General features: G+C 44.9%; 1 protein-coding gene across 1 annotated transcript in view; it reads left to right on the forward strand.

Moving 5' to 3' along the window:
- LOC139563761 (tetratricopeptide repeat protein 7B-like) overlaps nucleotides 1-16635 on the forward strand; it is a 128500-nt gene that overhangs the window by 88362 nt on the left and 23503 nt on the right. Inside the window, 3 exon segments of the mRNA XM_071382679.1 lie at nucleotides 5796-6106; nucleotides 7100-7950; nucleotides 16335-16475. Of these exon segments, the coding sequence (XP_071238780.1) occupies nucleotides 5796-6106; nucleotides 7100-7950; nucleotides 16335-16475 (1303 nt within the window).

The raw sequence follows: 16635 nt of genomic DNA on the forward strand, positions 1-16635 counted from the left end.
TAAACAGTCTCACAGTTTCACCTTGACCTGGTAAACAGTCTCACAGCTTCACCTTAACCTGGTAAACAGTCTCACAGCTTCACCTTAACCTGGTAAACAGTCTCACAGCTTCACCTTGACCTGGTAAACAGTCTCACAGCTTCACCTTGACCTGGTAAACAGTCTCACAGCTTCACCTTGACCTGGTAAACAGTCTCACAGCTTCACCTTAACCTGGTAAACAGTCCCACAGCTTCACCTTAATTTGTTCACTTTATATTCCACAATAAGTGAGCTGCATTTAGAGAGACGTTAGTTACCAATACTAGTTACCATGACTTGGTAACTAGTATTAGGGCAACACGATGTCAATTAACAGGATAATGGCGGACGGAAGACAGGGTGGTGCGGCAGGTGCCGCTTCTCATACGAATGCTGTTATTATATCTAAAACATCAGGTGTACGCCGACCCCAGCTAAGTAACTCATGTAAAGAGTTAAAGCGCAATTATGTGTTTTAAAATATCAAAACAAACTCTGAACCAATGACATTAATTTGGGGACAGATCGAAAAGCATGAAACATTTATGGCAATTTAGCTTGCACTTGCTAGCTAATTTGTCCTATTTAGCTAGCTTGCTGTTGCTAGCTAATTTGTCCAGGGATAAAAACACTGAGTTGTTATTTTACCTGAAATGCACAAGGACCTCTACTCCGACAATTAATCCACACATAAAACGGCCAACCGAATCGTTTCTAGTCATCTCTCCTCCTTCCAGGCTTTTTCATCTTTGAATTTATATGGTGATCGCATCTAAACTTTCATTGTATTACCACGACAACCGGCAACAAAGTTTGTCTTTCAGTCACCCACGTGGGTATAACCAATGAGGAGATGGCACGTGGGTACCTGCTTCTATAAACCAATGAGGAGATGACTTTCAGCGCGATCTGCGTCAGAAATAGGAACGACTTCTATTTTAGCCCTTTGGCGCGCGCAAGCAGTGTGGGTGCAATAATTGAATAACATGGATTTCAAAGTTTATTTAGCGACGCTCGCGCATGCGACGTGTCCGGTCTGGTCAGCATGTTAGGTGGTGGGCCTGGCAACTATTTTGAAAATGCAATTAAGGGAATTAACTGTAATGATCTCTTGTCCTATACAGACGTGGAAGCTGATAGTCAGGTTTTTCTATCCACAATCCAGACTACAATAAATGGTTTCCTAAAGAAAATCAAATCCAAACCTGGCCAAAAGAGTACTCTTCCTTGGCTAAATAGAGAAATCTGGAAATTGATGAAAGAACTAGATTATGCTTTAAAAATAGCCCTGAGATCCAAATTAGAGCATGACAGACATAGGTTTACCATGTTGAGAAATAAGGTGATGAAAGAAATCAGACAGGCCAAGGCAAACTTTTTTATTAACATAATTGGTGAAATTCTAAATTGATCTGGGAGAATCTAAAAAAGTTAACAGGGAAAGACCATAGTAACACTGCAAAAAGACTAGAAATCATGGTCAATAACAATCTAACACAGGATGCAGTCGAAATAGCAATAGCCTTCAATTCCTACTTTATTGACTGTCAGGGTACTGACACAGAACCCCTCCACTGGTTTCTTGGGCTCAGTGCTAGTAAATGACACTCAACCTGTCTTCATCATAAGGGAGGTTTCTGAGTCAAAGGTGAACAAGGTGATTAGCTCACTAAAGAACTCTAAAGCCAAAGATGTGTTTGGGCTGGACTCTACCTTTCTTAAAAACCTCAAAGAGTCACTCATTGGCCCCATTACTAAGGTCACCAACACATCTATTGGTCTCGGGGTGTTTCCAAGGGTATGGAAGTCGGCCATAATAACGGCCATCTTTAAATCGGGCGACCCTGCTGACGTGAGTAACTACAGGCCCATTAGTATACTACCTGTGGTGTCAAAGGTTGTTGAAAAGTGTGTAGCAGAACAACTGTTTGCCCACCTCAACAACAGCCCCTTCACATTACACTCCATGCAGTTTGGCTTCAGAGCGAAACACTCCACAGAAACGGCCAACTGCTTTCTTCTGGAAAATGTGAAGTCCAAGATGGACAAAGGGGGCGTTGTTGGGGCTGTGTTTCTGGACCTAAGGAAAGCTTTTGATACTGTTAACGATGAGGATCTCATCACAAAACTGTCCAAGTTCAACTTTCCCCCGATGCCTTGAGATGGATGAAATCATACCTTGAAGGCAGAACCCAGTGTGTCAGAGTGAGCAATGAGCTGTCGCCCACTCTCAGCTATGATGTGGGTGTGCCCCATGGGTCAATACTGGGGTCCCTCCTGTACAGCCAGTACATTAATGATCTACTGGGTTTGTAGTTCAAATGCATGCAGATGATACAGTGATATATGTGCATGCAAAGAGCAAACAACAAGCTGCACAAGAACTACCTACTGTAATGGTCCATGTTACAAAGTGGCTCAGTGACTCGTGTTTGCATCTCAATGTGAAAAAAACTGTTTGCATGTTCTTCACAAAGAGGGCAACAGATGCTACTGAGCCAGATGTCTATGTGTCATGGGAGAAGCTCCAGGTGGTATCTGATTTTAAGTACCTTGGCATCATACTTAATTCCAACCTCTCTTTTAAAAAGCACGTGAAAAAGGTCATTCAGATAACCAAATTCAACCTAGCTAATTTCCGATTTATACGAAATTGTTTGACTACAGAGGTAGCAAAACTGTACTTCAAATCTATGATACTCCCCCACTTAACATACTGCTTGACTAGTTGGGCCCAAGCTTGCTGTACAAACAGGCTCTCAAAGTGCTTGATAGGAAGCCCAATAGTCATCATCACTGTTACATCCTCAGAAAGCATGAGCTCCTGAGTTGGGAAAATCTTGTGCAATACACCGACGCATGTCTTGTATTCAAGATCCTAAATGGCCTGGCTCCCCCTCCACTCAGTATTTTTGTTAAACATAAAACCCAAACATATGGCAGCAGATCCACAAGGTCTGCCATGAGAGGTGACTGTATAGTTCCCTTAAGGAAAAGCACCTTTAGTAAATCTGCTTTCTCTGTGAGAGCTTCCCATGTCTGGAATACACTGCCATCAGACACACATAACTGCACCACATATCACACTTTCACAAAATGCATGAAGGCATTCACAGTGGGACAGAAGTTTACATACTTTCAATTAGTATTTGGTAGCATTGCCTTTAAATTGTTTAACTTTGGTCAAATGTTTCGGGTAGCCTTCTACAAGCTTCCCACAATAAGTTGGGTGAATTTTGGCCCATTCCTCCTGACAGAGCTGGTGTAACTGAGTCAGGTTTGTAGGCCTCCTTGCTCGCACACACTTTTTCAGTTCTGCCCACAAATCTTCTATGGGATTGAGGTCAGGGCTTTGTGATGGCCACTCCAATACCTTGACTTTGTTGTCCTTAAGCCATTTTGCCACAACTTTGGAAGTATGTTTGGGGTCATTGTCCATTTGGAAGACCCATTTGCGACCAAGTTTTAACTTCATGATTGATGTCTTGAGATGTTGCTTCAATATATCCACATACTTTTCCTGCCTCATGATGCCATCTATTTTGTGAAGTGCACCAGTCCCTCCTGCAACAAAGCACCCCCACAACATGATGCTGCCACTCCCGTGCTTCACGGTTGAGACAGCGTTCTTCGGCTTGCAAGCCTCCCTCTTTTTCCTCCAAACGTAACGATGGTCATTAAGGCCAAACAGTTCTATTTTTGTTTCATCAGACCAGAGGACGTTTCTCCAAAAAGTATGACCTTTGTCTCCGTGTGCAGTTGCAAACCGTAGTCTGCCTTTTTTATGGCGGTTTTGGAGCAGTGGCTTCTTCCTTGCTGAGCGGCCTTTCACGTTATGTCGATATAGGACTCGTTTTACTGTGGATATAGATACTTTTGTACCTGTTTCCTCCAGCATCTTCACACGGTCCTTTGCTGTTGTTCTGGGATTGATTTGCACTTTTCGCACCAAAGTACGTTCATTTCTAGGAGACAGAACGTGTCTCCTTCCATGACATCATTTTCTGGAATATTCCAAGCTGTTTTACAGCACAGTCAACTTAGTGTTATGTAAACTTCTGACCCACTGGAATTGTGATACAGTGAAATAATCTGTCTGTAAACAATTGTTGTAAAAATTACTTGTGTCATGCACAAAGTAGATGTCCTAACCGACTTGCCAAAACTTTAGTTTGTTAACAAGAAATTTGTGGTTGAAAAAGCTGAGTTTTAATGACTCCAACCTAAGTGTATGTTAACTTCCGATTTCAACTGTATAAGGTGCTACTTACTGATGGCTATTTAACATTCCGATGGCCTTGAGATAGAAGCTGTTTTTCAGTCTCTCGGTCCCAGCTTTGATGCACCTGTATTGACCTTGCCTTCTGGACGATAGCGGGGTGAACAGGCAGTGGCTCGGGTGGTTGTTGTCCTTGATGATCTTTTTGGCCTTCCTGCGACATCGGGTGGTGTAGGTGTCCTGGAGGGCAGGTAATTTTCCCCTGGTGATGCGTTGGGCAGACCGCACCACCCTCTGGAGAGGGAGTGGAGAGGGAGGTGAGGAGCATAGAGGAGAAGGAGAGTTGGGAGAAAAGAGAAGAGAAGGTTGAGGAGGAGAGGGATAGGAGAGCAGAATGGAGAGAGAGGGATTGTGAATCATAAATTATATTCAATAACAACCATTATAATATAAAACTCCCAGGTGACTCTTACTACCAAATACTGTCTCCGATGAGATTCATCTGCTGGACAGTATTGATACAGTATTGATACTCTCCTCCTCAACCTTCTCTTCTCTTTTCTCCCAACTCTCATTTTCCTCTATGCTCCTCACCTCCCTCTCCACTCCCTCTCCAGAGGGTGGTGTGGTCTGCCCAACACACACAACCACCCACACAAACACACACCGCTAACATACGCTACAAAAGTATGTGGACACCTGCTATTCAAACATATCATGGTCCCCCCTTTGCTGCCATAGCAGCCTCCACTCTTCTGGGAAGGCTTTCCACTAGATGTTGGAACATTACTGCGGGGACTTGCTTCCATTCAGCCACGAGCATTAGTGAGGTCGGGCACTGATGTTGGGCGATTAGGCCTGGCTCGCAGTTGGTGTTCCAATTCATCCCAAAGGTGTTCGATGGGGTTGAGGTCAGGGCTCTGTGCGGGCCAGTCAAGTTCTTCCCCACCGATCTCGACAAACCATTTCTATATGCACCTTGCTTTGTGCATGGGGGCTTTGCTGAAAAAATGACATTTTATACACCTGTCAGCAATGGGTGTGGCTGAAATTGCCAAATCCACTAATTTGAATGCTTTTGGCCATGTAGTGTATACCATTGATTTCCGGCAGCAGTAGACTAATGAAAAGCACCTGATATTGGTCATGACCTGGTAGATTTAAGCAGGTGTTAACAACTAAGTTGTGTCTGATCATGTGTCTACTCCATCAGAGATCTGAATGGCTGAGCTGGGAGAGACATTAGCATAGATATAATAACCCTGTTATATCTGTGATTGGTTGTCACAAGATAGGCATGTATGGGGGGAAAATCCATAAACACTGATGAGCAAGTACATGAGCTATTTGCCTTTAATTAATGTCAAGGGTAAAGGTTAGGGATTAGTGATTCAAATAAAATTGTTCTGAAAGGGCTTGCTACCGTAACATTGTAGCCAGATGTGTTCAGATGTAATAAGGGTTAAGGTTAGGGTCCTCTCCAGCATGGCCAGATATCAGCACCCCTTGCTGTGGATGTCTGGTGGGGATCTGACCCGTGTCCTCTGTGCTATAGATCCCGGAGGCGCTTGGGTACGTGCGCCAGGCTCTGCAGCTGCAGGGAGACGACGTGCACTCACTCCACCTGCTGGCCCGGCTGCTGTCGGCTCAGAAACACTACCACGACGCTCTCAACATCATCGAGATGGCCCTCAGCGAGTACCCTGAGAACTTCATGTTAGTCTGGAGTCTGGCCTTTCTCCACAACAGACTCAATGTTATACCCTCTTATTTTGTATATATTAGGATCCTTATTAGCTGTTGCCAAGGCAACCGCTACTCTTCCTGGGGTCCAGGAACAAAACAACACATCACAAGAAAACAATAGTCTACATCGGGGGTATTCCACTCTTACCCTACGAGGTCCGGAGCCTGCTGGTTTTTTGTTCTACCTGATTAATTGCACACACCTGGTGTCCCAGGTCTAAATCAGTCCCTGATTAGTGGAACTGGCTTAGAGGTCCAATACATAACAGAAGACACTGTGCACTATACACATGTACACTGCTCCACCATTACAGATTTACAATATAACATTTACAATATTACAACAAAACAATATTACTGTGTGTGTGTGTGTGTGTGTCTCTCCACAGTGTTGTTTTATCTTATACAACTCATGTATGCTATCACAGAGGCATTCTACAACATTGGTGTTAGCATTTAGACAGACACATTAACCAAAGGATCAGTCAATGTGCCTCTGCTCAAAGCCAGCCATCCACACACACACAAAGATCCACTTGGTTATTTTGGCGGCAGAGAGAGAAAGAGATTTCTAATTAATTGTATTTTTCGAGTATTTGTTACAGATAGAAATCACAGTGCTAGCTATACAGAATATATCTTTTCTCCTCCCCATCTCCTCTCCTCCTCCCCATCTCCTCCTCCCCATCTCCTCTCCTCCTCCCCATCTCCTCCTCCCCATCTCCTCTCCTCTTCTCAATTGCCTCTCCTCTTCTCAATTGCCTCTCCTCCTCCCCATCTCCTCATCCCCATCTCCTTTGCCCCCTCCCCATCTCCTCTCCTCCTCCATCTACTCTCCTCTTCTCAATCTCCTCATCCCCATCTCCTTTGTCCCCTCCCAATCTCCTCTCCTCCTTCCTATCTCCTCTTCTCAATCTCCTCCTCCCCATCTCCTCTCCTCCTCTACGGTGTCTGGTGGTTAATTTGTATACAAACACTTCCCCTCTCACACATCTGTCTCTGCGTAATCCTGAGATACTTTTTATTTTATTTTCCCTGCTCTGTTTGTTTCCAGTGTTTTGAATTTCTCAATTTATAATAGATTTAGCCTGCTGTACCCTCAGGGCACCACAGTGTTGGCTTCTGTACCCTCAAGGCACCACAGTGTTGGCTGCTGCACCCTCAGGGCACCACAGTGTTGGCTGCTGTACCCTCAGGACACCACAGTGTTGGCTGCTGCACCCTCAGGGCACCACAGTGTTGGCTGCTGCACCCTCAGGGCACCACAGTGTTGGCTGCTGTACCCTCAGGACACCACAGTGTTGGCTGCTGTACCCTCATGACACCACAGTGTTGGCTGCTGTACCCTCAGGGCACCACAGTGTTGGCTGCTGTACCCTCAGGACACCACAGTGTTGGCTGCTGTACCCTCAGGACACCACAGTGTTGGCTGCTGCACCCTCAGGGCACCACAGTGTTGGCTGCTGTACCCTCAGGACACCACAGTGTTGGCTACTGTACCCTCATGACACCACAGTGTTGGCTGCTGTACCCTCAGGACACCACAGTGTTGGCTGCTGTACCCTCAGGACACCACAGTGTTGGCTGCTGTACCCTCAGGACACCACAGTGTTGGCTGCTGTACCCTCAGGACACCACAGTGTTGGCTGCTGTACCCTCAGGACACCACAGTGTTGGCTGCTGTACCCTCAGGACACCACAGTGTTGGCTGCTGTACCCTCATGACACCACAGTGTTGGCTGCTGTACCCTCAGGACACCACAGTGTTGGCTGCTGTACCCTCAGGACACCACAGTGTTGGCTGCTGTACCCTCAGGACACCACAGTGTTGGCTGCTGTACCCTCAGGACACCACAGTGTTGGCTGCTGTACCCTCATGACACCACAGTGTTGGCTGCTGTACCCTCAGGACACCACAGTGTTGGCTGCTGTGCCTCTTTCTCTGCCTCAGCCACTTACACAACGTGAAAAATAACAAGGTTTTTTTCACAAGCTTGATTGAGCTTCAGCTTTCCCTGTGGGAGAGTGGTGTGTGTGTGTGTGTGTGTGTGTGTGTGTGTGTGTGTGTGTGTGTGTGTGTGTGTGTGTGTGTGTGTGTGTGTGTGTGTGTGTGTGTGTGTGTGTGTGTGTGTGTGTGTGTGTGTGTGTGCACTTGTAAAAACATGAGGCTGAGGGTGAATGCTGTGAATATGTGTGTAAAAAGAGTGTACTGTTATTATTTGTTTGAGAACATTGCAGAGAAGATTCAAGGCATGCGGTTTGTGTCCATGATCTCAATCTCCTGTGTGAACAGTAAGCTCCAACTTTAGCCTCATCTCCTAAAAAAGGCTGGTATTAACTATGGCGAGAGAGCGCAGCACTGCTTCCCTGATTATATCCATGGCTTTTTAATATGCTTTAAAGAATCCACTGAAGCTATACTGTACATAAAGAATCACAGGCCTGAGACCAGAGAACTGTACAGTCATGGCCAAAAGTTTTGAGAATGACACAAATATGAATTTTCACAAAGTCTGCTGCCTCAGTTTGTATGATGGCAAATTGCATATACTCCAGAATATTATGAAGAGTGATCAGATGAATTGCAATTAATTGCAAAGTCCCTCTTTGCCATGCAAATGAACTGAATCCCCCAAAAACATTTCCATTGCATTTCAGCCCTGCCACAAAAGGACCAGTGATTCTCTCGTTAACACAGGTGTGAGTGTTGACGAGGCCAATGCTAGAGACCACTCTGTCATGCTGATTGAGTTCGAATAACAGACTGGAAGCTTCAAAAGGAGGGTGGTGCTTGGAATCATTGTTCTTCCTCTGTCAACCATGGTTACCTGCAAGGAAACACGTGCCGTCATCATTGCTTTGCACAAAAAGGGCTTCACAGGCAAGGATATTGCTGCCATTAAGATTGCAACGAAATCAACCATTTATCGGATCATCAAGAACTTCAAGGAGAGCGGTTCAATTGTTGTGAAGAAGGCTTCAGGGTGCCCAAGAAAGTCCAGCAAGCACCAGGACGTCTCCTAAAGTTGATTCAGCTGCGGGATCGGGGCATCACCAGTACAGAGCTTGCTCAGGAATGGCAGCAGGCAGGTGTGCATCTGCACGCACAGTGAGGCGAAGACTTTTGGAGGATGGCCTGGTGTCAAGAAGGTCAGCAAAAAAGCCACTTCTCTCCAGGAAAAACATGAGGGACAGACTGATATTCTGCAAAAGGTACAGGGATTGCTGCTGAGGACTGGGGTAAAGTCATTTTCTCTGATGAATCCCCTTTCCCGATTGTTTGGGGCATCCGGAAAAAAGCTTGTCTGGAGAAGACAAGGTGAGCGCTACCATCAGTCCTGTGTCATTTCAACAGTAAAGCATCCTGAGACCATTTATGTGTGGGGTTGCTTCTCAACCAAGGGAGTGGGCTCACTCATAATTTTGCCTAAGAACACTGATAATCTCCCTCGATCATATAATTTGCAAATAAATTCATTAAAAATCCTACAATGTGATTTTCTGGATTTTTTTTTCTCATTTTGTCTGTCATAGTTGAACTGTACCTATGATGAAATTTACAGGCCTCTCTCATCTTTTTAAGTGGGAGAACCTGCACAATTGGTGGCTGACTAAATACTTTTTTGCCCCACTGTACATATACTGAACAAAAATATAAACCCAACATGCAACAATTTCAATGGTTTTACTGAGTTACAGATCAGTTACAGGCCCTAATCTATGGATTTCTCATGACTGGGCAGGGGCGCAGCCATGGGTGGGTGGGCCCTTGGGTGTGTGGTTCCTTGGGTGGGTGGGCCGGATGTGGAGGTCTTGGGCTGGTGTGGTTACATACACGTGGTCTGCGGTTGTGAGGCTGGTTGGATGTACTGCCAAATTCTCTAAAACGACATTATGGTAGAGAAATTAACATAAAATTCCCTGGCAACCCCTCTAGTGGACATTCCTGCAGTCAGCATGCAATTGCACACTCCCTCAAAACTTGAGACGTCTGTGGCATTGTATTGTGTGACAAAACTGCACATTTTAGAGTGGCCTTTTATTTTCCCCAGCACAAGGTGCACCTGTGTAATGATGATGCCGTTTAATCAGCTTCTTGTAATGCCACACCTGTCAAGTGGATGGATTATCTTGACAAAGGAGAAATGCTCACTAACAGGGATGTTAAGACAATTGTGCACAACATTTTAGAGTAATAAGGTTAAGAATGGCAAGAGTGTGCAAAGCTGTCATCAGGGCAAACGGAGGCTACTTTGAAGAATCTCAATTAAAAATATATTTTGATTTGTTTAACACTTTTTTGGTTAATGCATGATTCCATATGTGTTATTTCATATTTTTGATGTCTTCACTATTATTCTACAATGTAGGAAATAGTAAAAAGAAAGAAAAACACTTTAATGAGTAGGTGTGTCCAAACTTTTGACTGGTACTGTATTTCCCCTTCCGTTCCTGTCAGCAGTGTTAAGACACACCCTGCATCCTGTCAAAGTATGAGCTTTGGTTTTAGACTTTCATTTTGTCATAATGAAGGTATTTTTTACTGCAGTGTTCAATGTCCAACAGTTTTTCTTTCCTACCACAATAAAGGCTTTTATATCTGTGTTACCCCATTCAGTATTACATTTTGTCACTGATCAACTGAAAGGTTTCTCTAAGTCAGCTTTGCCATTTTTCTCTTCTTTCAGTGAGATGTTGCTAAGGGAACGACTACAGTTCTGTGTTTTCTATATATCTGTGTCATCGCTTACTTTTCTGTTGTTTCTAAGTCTCTGGCTCCTTCTCTCTCTCGGGGTCTTCCGCTCTCTTTCACACCGGCCTCTCCCTACACCCTCCTCCACTCCTCCACATCCCAAGGCCGACCGCCCACCACCATGTGCGGCCAATGGCATGGTTTGGTGTGCGTGACTCACAGCCCAATCACAGTAATGCTTGCTGAGTGTGCATTTTTAACTCACTGGGATTGTGTCCAAAATGGCACCATATTCCCTATATAGTGCACTCCAATTGACCCTGGCATAGTGCACTATATAGGTGATAGGTTGCCATTTGGGACGCATCCTGGGTCTGTGCTCCACTGCTTATTAGAGCAACCCGTAGATACACAGTAGCTGTTGTGTTGTAGTGGTCTAGGCTGTGGTGTGTGTTGTATGTACACTGAGTGTACAAAACATTAGGAACACCTTCCAAATATTGAGTTGCACCCCCTTTGGCCCTCAAGGTGTCGAAAGCGTTCCACAGGGATGCTGGCCATGTTGACTCCAATGCTTCCCACAGTTGTTAAGTTGGCTGGATGTCCTTTTGGTGGTGGACCATTCTTGATACACACAGGAAACTGTTGAGTGTGAAAAACCCAGCAGCGTTGCAGCTCTTGACTCACTCAAACCGGTGTGCCTGGCACCTACTACCATACCTTGTTCAAAGGCACTTCAATATTTTGTTTTGCCCACCCTCTGAATGGCACACATACACAATCCATGTCTTACTGATTTGAAGTGGATTTAAAAGGTGACATCAATAAAGGATCACCTGGATTCACCTGGTCAGTCTATGTCATGGAAAGAGCAGGTGTTCCTAATGTGTTGTACACTCAGTGTATAGTTCCTTAACAGTGCTGAAAACCATGCTGGAAAGGACAAGTTGAAAACAATACCCAGGCAGCACCATACTATTCAGGTCGGCCTAACAGAATGATTCAGGTCGGCCTAACAGAATGATTCAGGTCGGCCTAACAGAATGATTCAGGTCGGCCTAACAGAATGATTCAGGTCGGCCTAACAGAATGATTCAGGTCGGCCTAACAGAATGACTCAGGTCGGCCTAACAGAATGATTCAGGTCGGCCTAACAGAATGATTCAGGTCGGCCTAACAGTATGATTCAGGTCAGCCTAACTGTATGAATCAGGTCGGCCTAACAGTATGAATCAGGTTGGTCTATCAATATGAGTCAGGCCAGAGTGTCCTGTCCTGCAGGCCTAACAGGATTCTGTCAGCCTGTCACCATCTCATTGAAAGGGTGACGTTAAGTCCTTATTCTGCCTGATAGGCCGTCCCGTCCGGTTTAGACAATGAGTCAGCAGCCACTGAGGATATGAGAAGGAAAGAGAGAACAATGGAAAGAAAGAGAGGTGAACTCAGGGCACCGTATCTATATGTCTGACCGACTGGGTCTTAAGACAGATGGGTTATTTTCTATAATCGTATCTGTCACTGAGGACAAAAGAATAAAACGACAACGTCAGACAAATAAGATGTCAGTTCAGTTGGCATGGAGGTTGTTTGGGGTTAACAGAGGTAGTACAGTATACAACGTGTGAGGAATTTCCAGTCAGGCACTTGTACTACAGGTTTGTCTACAGGTTGAACCCATCCACGTTAGCTCAAGCATGCTCCCTCTCTCCACACACGTCACTCTACTACCTATTCTCTCCTTTATCTACCTCTCTTTGTCCCCTGGCTTTCTCTTTCTAGTAATTACTTTGTCCTTTGGTGTTCCACAATCTCTCTCCCCTCTGCCTTCCGTTGTACCGTTTTATGGTTTACTGCTAGATAAAGGGTTAGATTGGGGCACTTCAAATAACCATTGTGTATTTAGACATGCACTAGAGGCCCAAGGTTTTTGTGTTTGCCATAATAATGTAATTGATCTTTAAATAAGGAACATGATATTTATGATTAGGGAAGGAAAAACTTGCAGCTTCAACCTTTGTCAAGGATGGCAATATGGCAACCACAGAAACCTGCAGTGGTGAAGCACAGTTTAGGATGGATTGGATTTGCGCAATGATAGTGTATTTATGTGGATAAAATTTCCTAATTTCATTAGCAGTTAGTAACAATAGAATAAATAACATGAATAAAAGTGTTAAGTATTCCCTGAAGTTAAAAATGACCTTTAAAATGTTTGACTCCAAAGTCTGCTACAGTTTTCTTGTTTAGTGAAAATGATTCTCCTGGCTGTATCTCTTTAATTACTCCTCTTTAATTTATTTTCTCTTTTCAGTAATCCTCCTTCTTTGTCTGTTTGTTTTTGATTTGTTATTTTAAAGGTAGCCCTCCGGATGCTAACTCATCAGTATCATGGTTTTTACTCCATGTTTTCAGTTTGTAAGTAGCGCTTTTCTCCCTCCGCTCCCTCTCTCTTTGCCTACTAAGACGCTGGACTTCTGGCCTTGGCCTGATATCTCCTCCACAGTCAGAATCTGTGCAGATCTAAAGAAATATCTGCCCTGTGCCCTCTGCCCTGTGCAGGGTGCCATCTTTCGGATGGGACGTTAAACGGGTGTCCTGACTCTCTGAGGTCACTTATCGTAAGAGTAGGGGTGTTAACCCCGGTGTCCTGGCTAAATTCCCAATCTGGCCCTCAAACCATCACGGTCACCTAATAATCCCCAGTTTACAATTGGCTCATTCATCCCCCTCCTGTCCCCTGTAACTATTCCCCAGGTCGTTGCTGTAAATGAGAACGTGTTCTCAGTCAACTTACCTGGTAAAATAACGGATAAATAAAATAAAGAATCTATCCATCTGCCACCACCAACCACCTGCCTGTCTCTCTGTCTGTCTGTGCTCCTGAAATCAGTCAGTCACCCACCATGTGTAGACTGTACTGGAGGCTGTCCTGTTCGCTACTCGCTAGTTCACCTTTTGTTCCGTTTTGTTTAATTTTTAAATTGTTTTCCTCAGGCCCTTTGTGCTACACCTAAACAATTAGCTCACTGACTCGCTGGGCCAGCTATGGAGTAGGCAGCTCCATAATTAAAGAGGCAGTATCGTTTCCCCCGGCTGGATGCTCTATTCTGTTCACCAGATATGCAGCCTTATCGTAGACACTCCCTCCACCTGACCATACAATGTAGAGCTCATTAGCCAGACCAGCCCCAGTCGGACCAGCTGTTTTTTTTCTCATTTTCTTTGTGGTTTATTTGCCTTAGTTATAGGGCTGTCAGATGGAGCCTGTCAGTCAAAAGGACTACTTTGTCCATGACTGCTGACGCCTGGCTATTGTATTGTGGAGACCAGTCAGTTTCGCTGCTGGGCATCTTGGCTTTCACAGATTATTAACAGTTTTCCTTTGAGCTTCTCTGACACTGAACACGCACTGGCCACTTTCTTTTCATGCTGCCGGCCCGGTGTTCTTTGACATGCACTTGGACTTCACTAGAAACAAAACAAAAAGAGTGGATGAGTACTGCCTCTTGTAGTGGAGGAGGTACATAAAGATGTCTGAATTCAGATATGATGGAATTGTTTTACCACTATCCATGGAGTTTTTAAACTATGGCGCCAATAAATCAACACAATCTACTTTTGTGTTTTATCAAATTGCCTGCGTCTTGGAGCTTAAATTGGGATCATGTGCTAATGACGATAAATAAATAAAAAAGAGCAACAGGGCAATGTACTATACAGCAAACTTGGTAAACAAGTGCTTGGAGGTCGCCATCTTTATGCATCTTCCCCATTCCTGCTGCCGCTCTGTGCTCTCAAGCCCCAGTGAAATGAATACTGTTTCTTTAAGAACGTGAAGATTCTTTCTGTGCTGCTGTGAACTGAAGCCCCACCCTCCACATCGCTCTCCATCAATGCCTTGCACTTTGTACCCTGCATGAAGGCCCTTTTAGCTAACATTTTAGGCCGCTGTGTGTGTGTGTGTGCGCGTGAGAGTTTGCGCTATTTTTTCCTAACTGCATGGATCACAATTGTCACTCATCCAGGTAAAGAGTATACCAGTTTAATCCAGGCTTAGTTTGACTCGTTCACCTGAAGTGTGTGCCATTTCTCGATATAACTGGATAACAACAGTATCTACAGCCTGCTTGGTGATACAGCCGTATCATATGTCTTGATGGTACAGCTCCTGGTGCTCTTTCTCTATCTATTCAGGGACCTTTTAAAACAGTCAATCCCACCACTCATCTGGGTGTTCCTTCCTTCTGTGATAAACCTTATTAACCTTCTTCAGCCATATCATATTGTTGTGGTCATAGAAATAGAATGGCTGGAACAGAAACATCTCTTTAGTCCGTGACATCACACTCAGTACGCTGAGTGTTACGCTGGCTGCATCCCAAATGACAGCCTATTCCCTATATGGGTCAGGACGTTTGAACAGAGCAGGTGTCTCCGGTCTGTAGCTGTGCTAAATGTGGGAGCTGGAGCTGAGGCGGGTTGACCAGTCAAAAGTAGTGCACTATATAGACAATAGGAAGCCATTTGGGACGCAGCCAGGGTTGGTTTTCAGAAGCACACTGTGTGCCTTGCCCATCGCTTCAGTCAATAACCAGGGAGCCAGAGAGAAAGCAAAGAGTTCTATTTATGATAGCCTGCCTGCCTGTAATCCTGTGTACAGTGGTGTGGGTGTTCAGGGAGATAGATTGAAGGAGGAGGATGTGTAGAGGTAGGAGAGAGAGTGCTTAGAGTAGCTACTGTGTTCATAAAAATTGTTCTAACATCTAGATTAGATTATATTTTTCTGGTTTAGATTGTGTTCATTACTAGTGTGTTGAGATAATAAGAGGAGCCTTTACAGTGTTCAGATGTTGTGCAGCATCGATGGCTGGTGTGTTTCAGTGATGTAGAGCTAGTGTAGAGTATAACACCAGTCTATAGTGTAACGTAAAGGGGATTTCAGGATCAGTGTTTAGTTTTATGGGCAGCCAGTCAGTAAAGGTGAGTGAAGTGTGTTGAGAAGAGTAGGTTGTTAATGGGTTCATATGGACACTGGAGGTGTTTTATGGATGTTACTGGTTGTTAAAGTGTCTATAGCTTAATAGAATCACTTACGCAGAAAGTTTGTGTGAGCGCATGTGTGTGCACGCCCCAGCCTGCCTCTGCTGCAGGCCTGTTATGTTTTAACGGGACGTGTCCGTGCGAGCGAGTGTGTGTTTGAAGTGGCCTTGTGTGCCTCACCAGAGGCTGTTCCCTATTCCCATTTCACTAAATCCTCTTAGCACAATTTCAGTTTAAACGCAAGTCAAATCTCTACTCTCAACTCACAAGACTTTATCAAAAACATCTCTCTGTAGCCAGGGGTATTTTCTCCCCCCCCTAAATTCATCACAGGCATGCTCTTTGCCCTGCCCCTTTCACCAAATTTTGTGCAGCTTATGTCCTTAAAGTGGAGAAACGTTAGCCTGCAGTTGCATCTTTTACCATGAGGAGGTGCTGCCTTGCTGACCCCCTCTCCTCCCATGTCCTTCTCACTCTCTCTCTCTCTGTGTCTCTCTGTCTCTGTCTCTCTCTCTCTCTCTCTCTCTCTCTGTGTCGCTGTCTCTCTGTCTCTGTCTCTCTCTCTGTATGTCGCTGTCTCTCTGTCTCTGTCTCTCTCTCTGTATCTGTGTGCAGGCTCGGTCCACGCCACATCCATGGCGGCGTCGCGGGTGGAAGAGGCCCTGTCAGAGGTGGCCTCCTCCATGCAGAGCAGCGCCCCCAAACAAGGACCCCTACACCCCTGGATGACTCTGGCTCAGATCTGGCTCCATGCAGGTATAATTGTACACTACACCACTAACACACAGCTATGGTAGTATACTACACCACTATAACACACAGCTATGGTAGTACACTACACCACTATAACACACAGCTATGGTGGTACACTACACCACTATAACACAGCTATGGTGGTACACTACACCACTATAAC

The sequence above is a fragment of the Salvelinus alpinus genome, chromosome 34 (assembly GCF_045679555.1).
Source record: "Salvelinus alpinus chromosome 34, SLU_Salpinus.1, whole genome shotgun sequence".
NCBI lineage: Eukaryota > Metazoa > Chordata > Actinopteri > Salmoniformes > Salmonidae > Salvelinus > Salvelinus alpinus.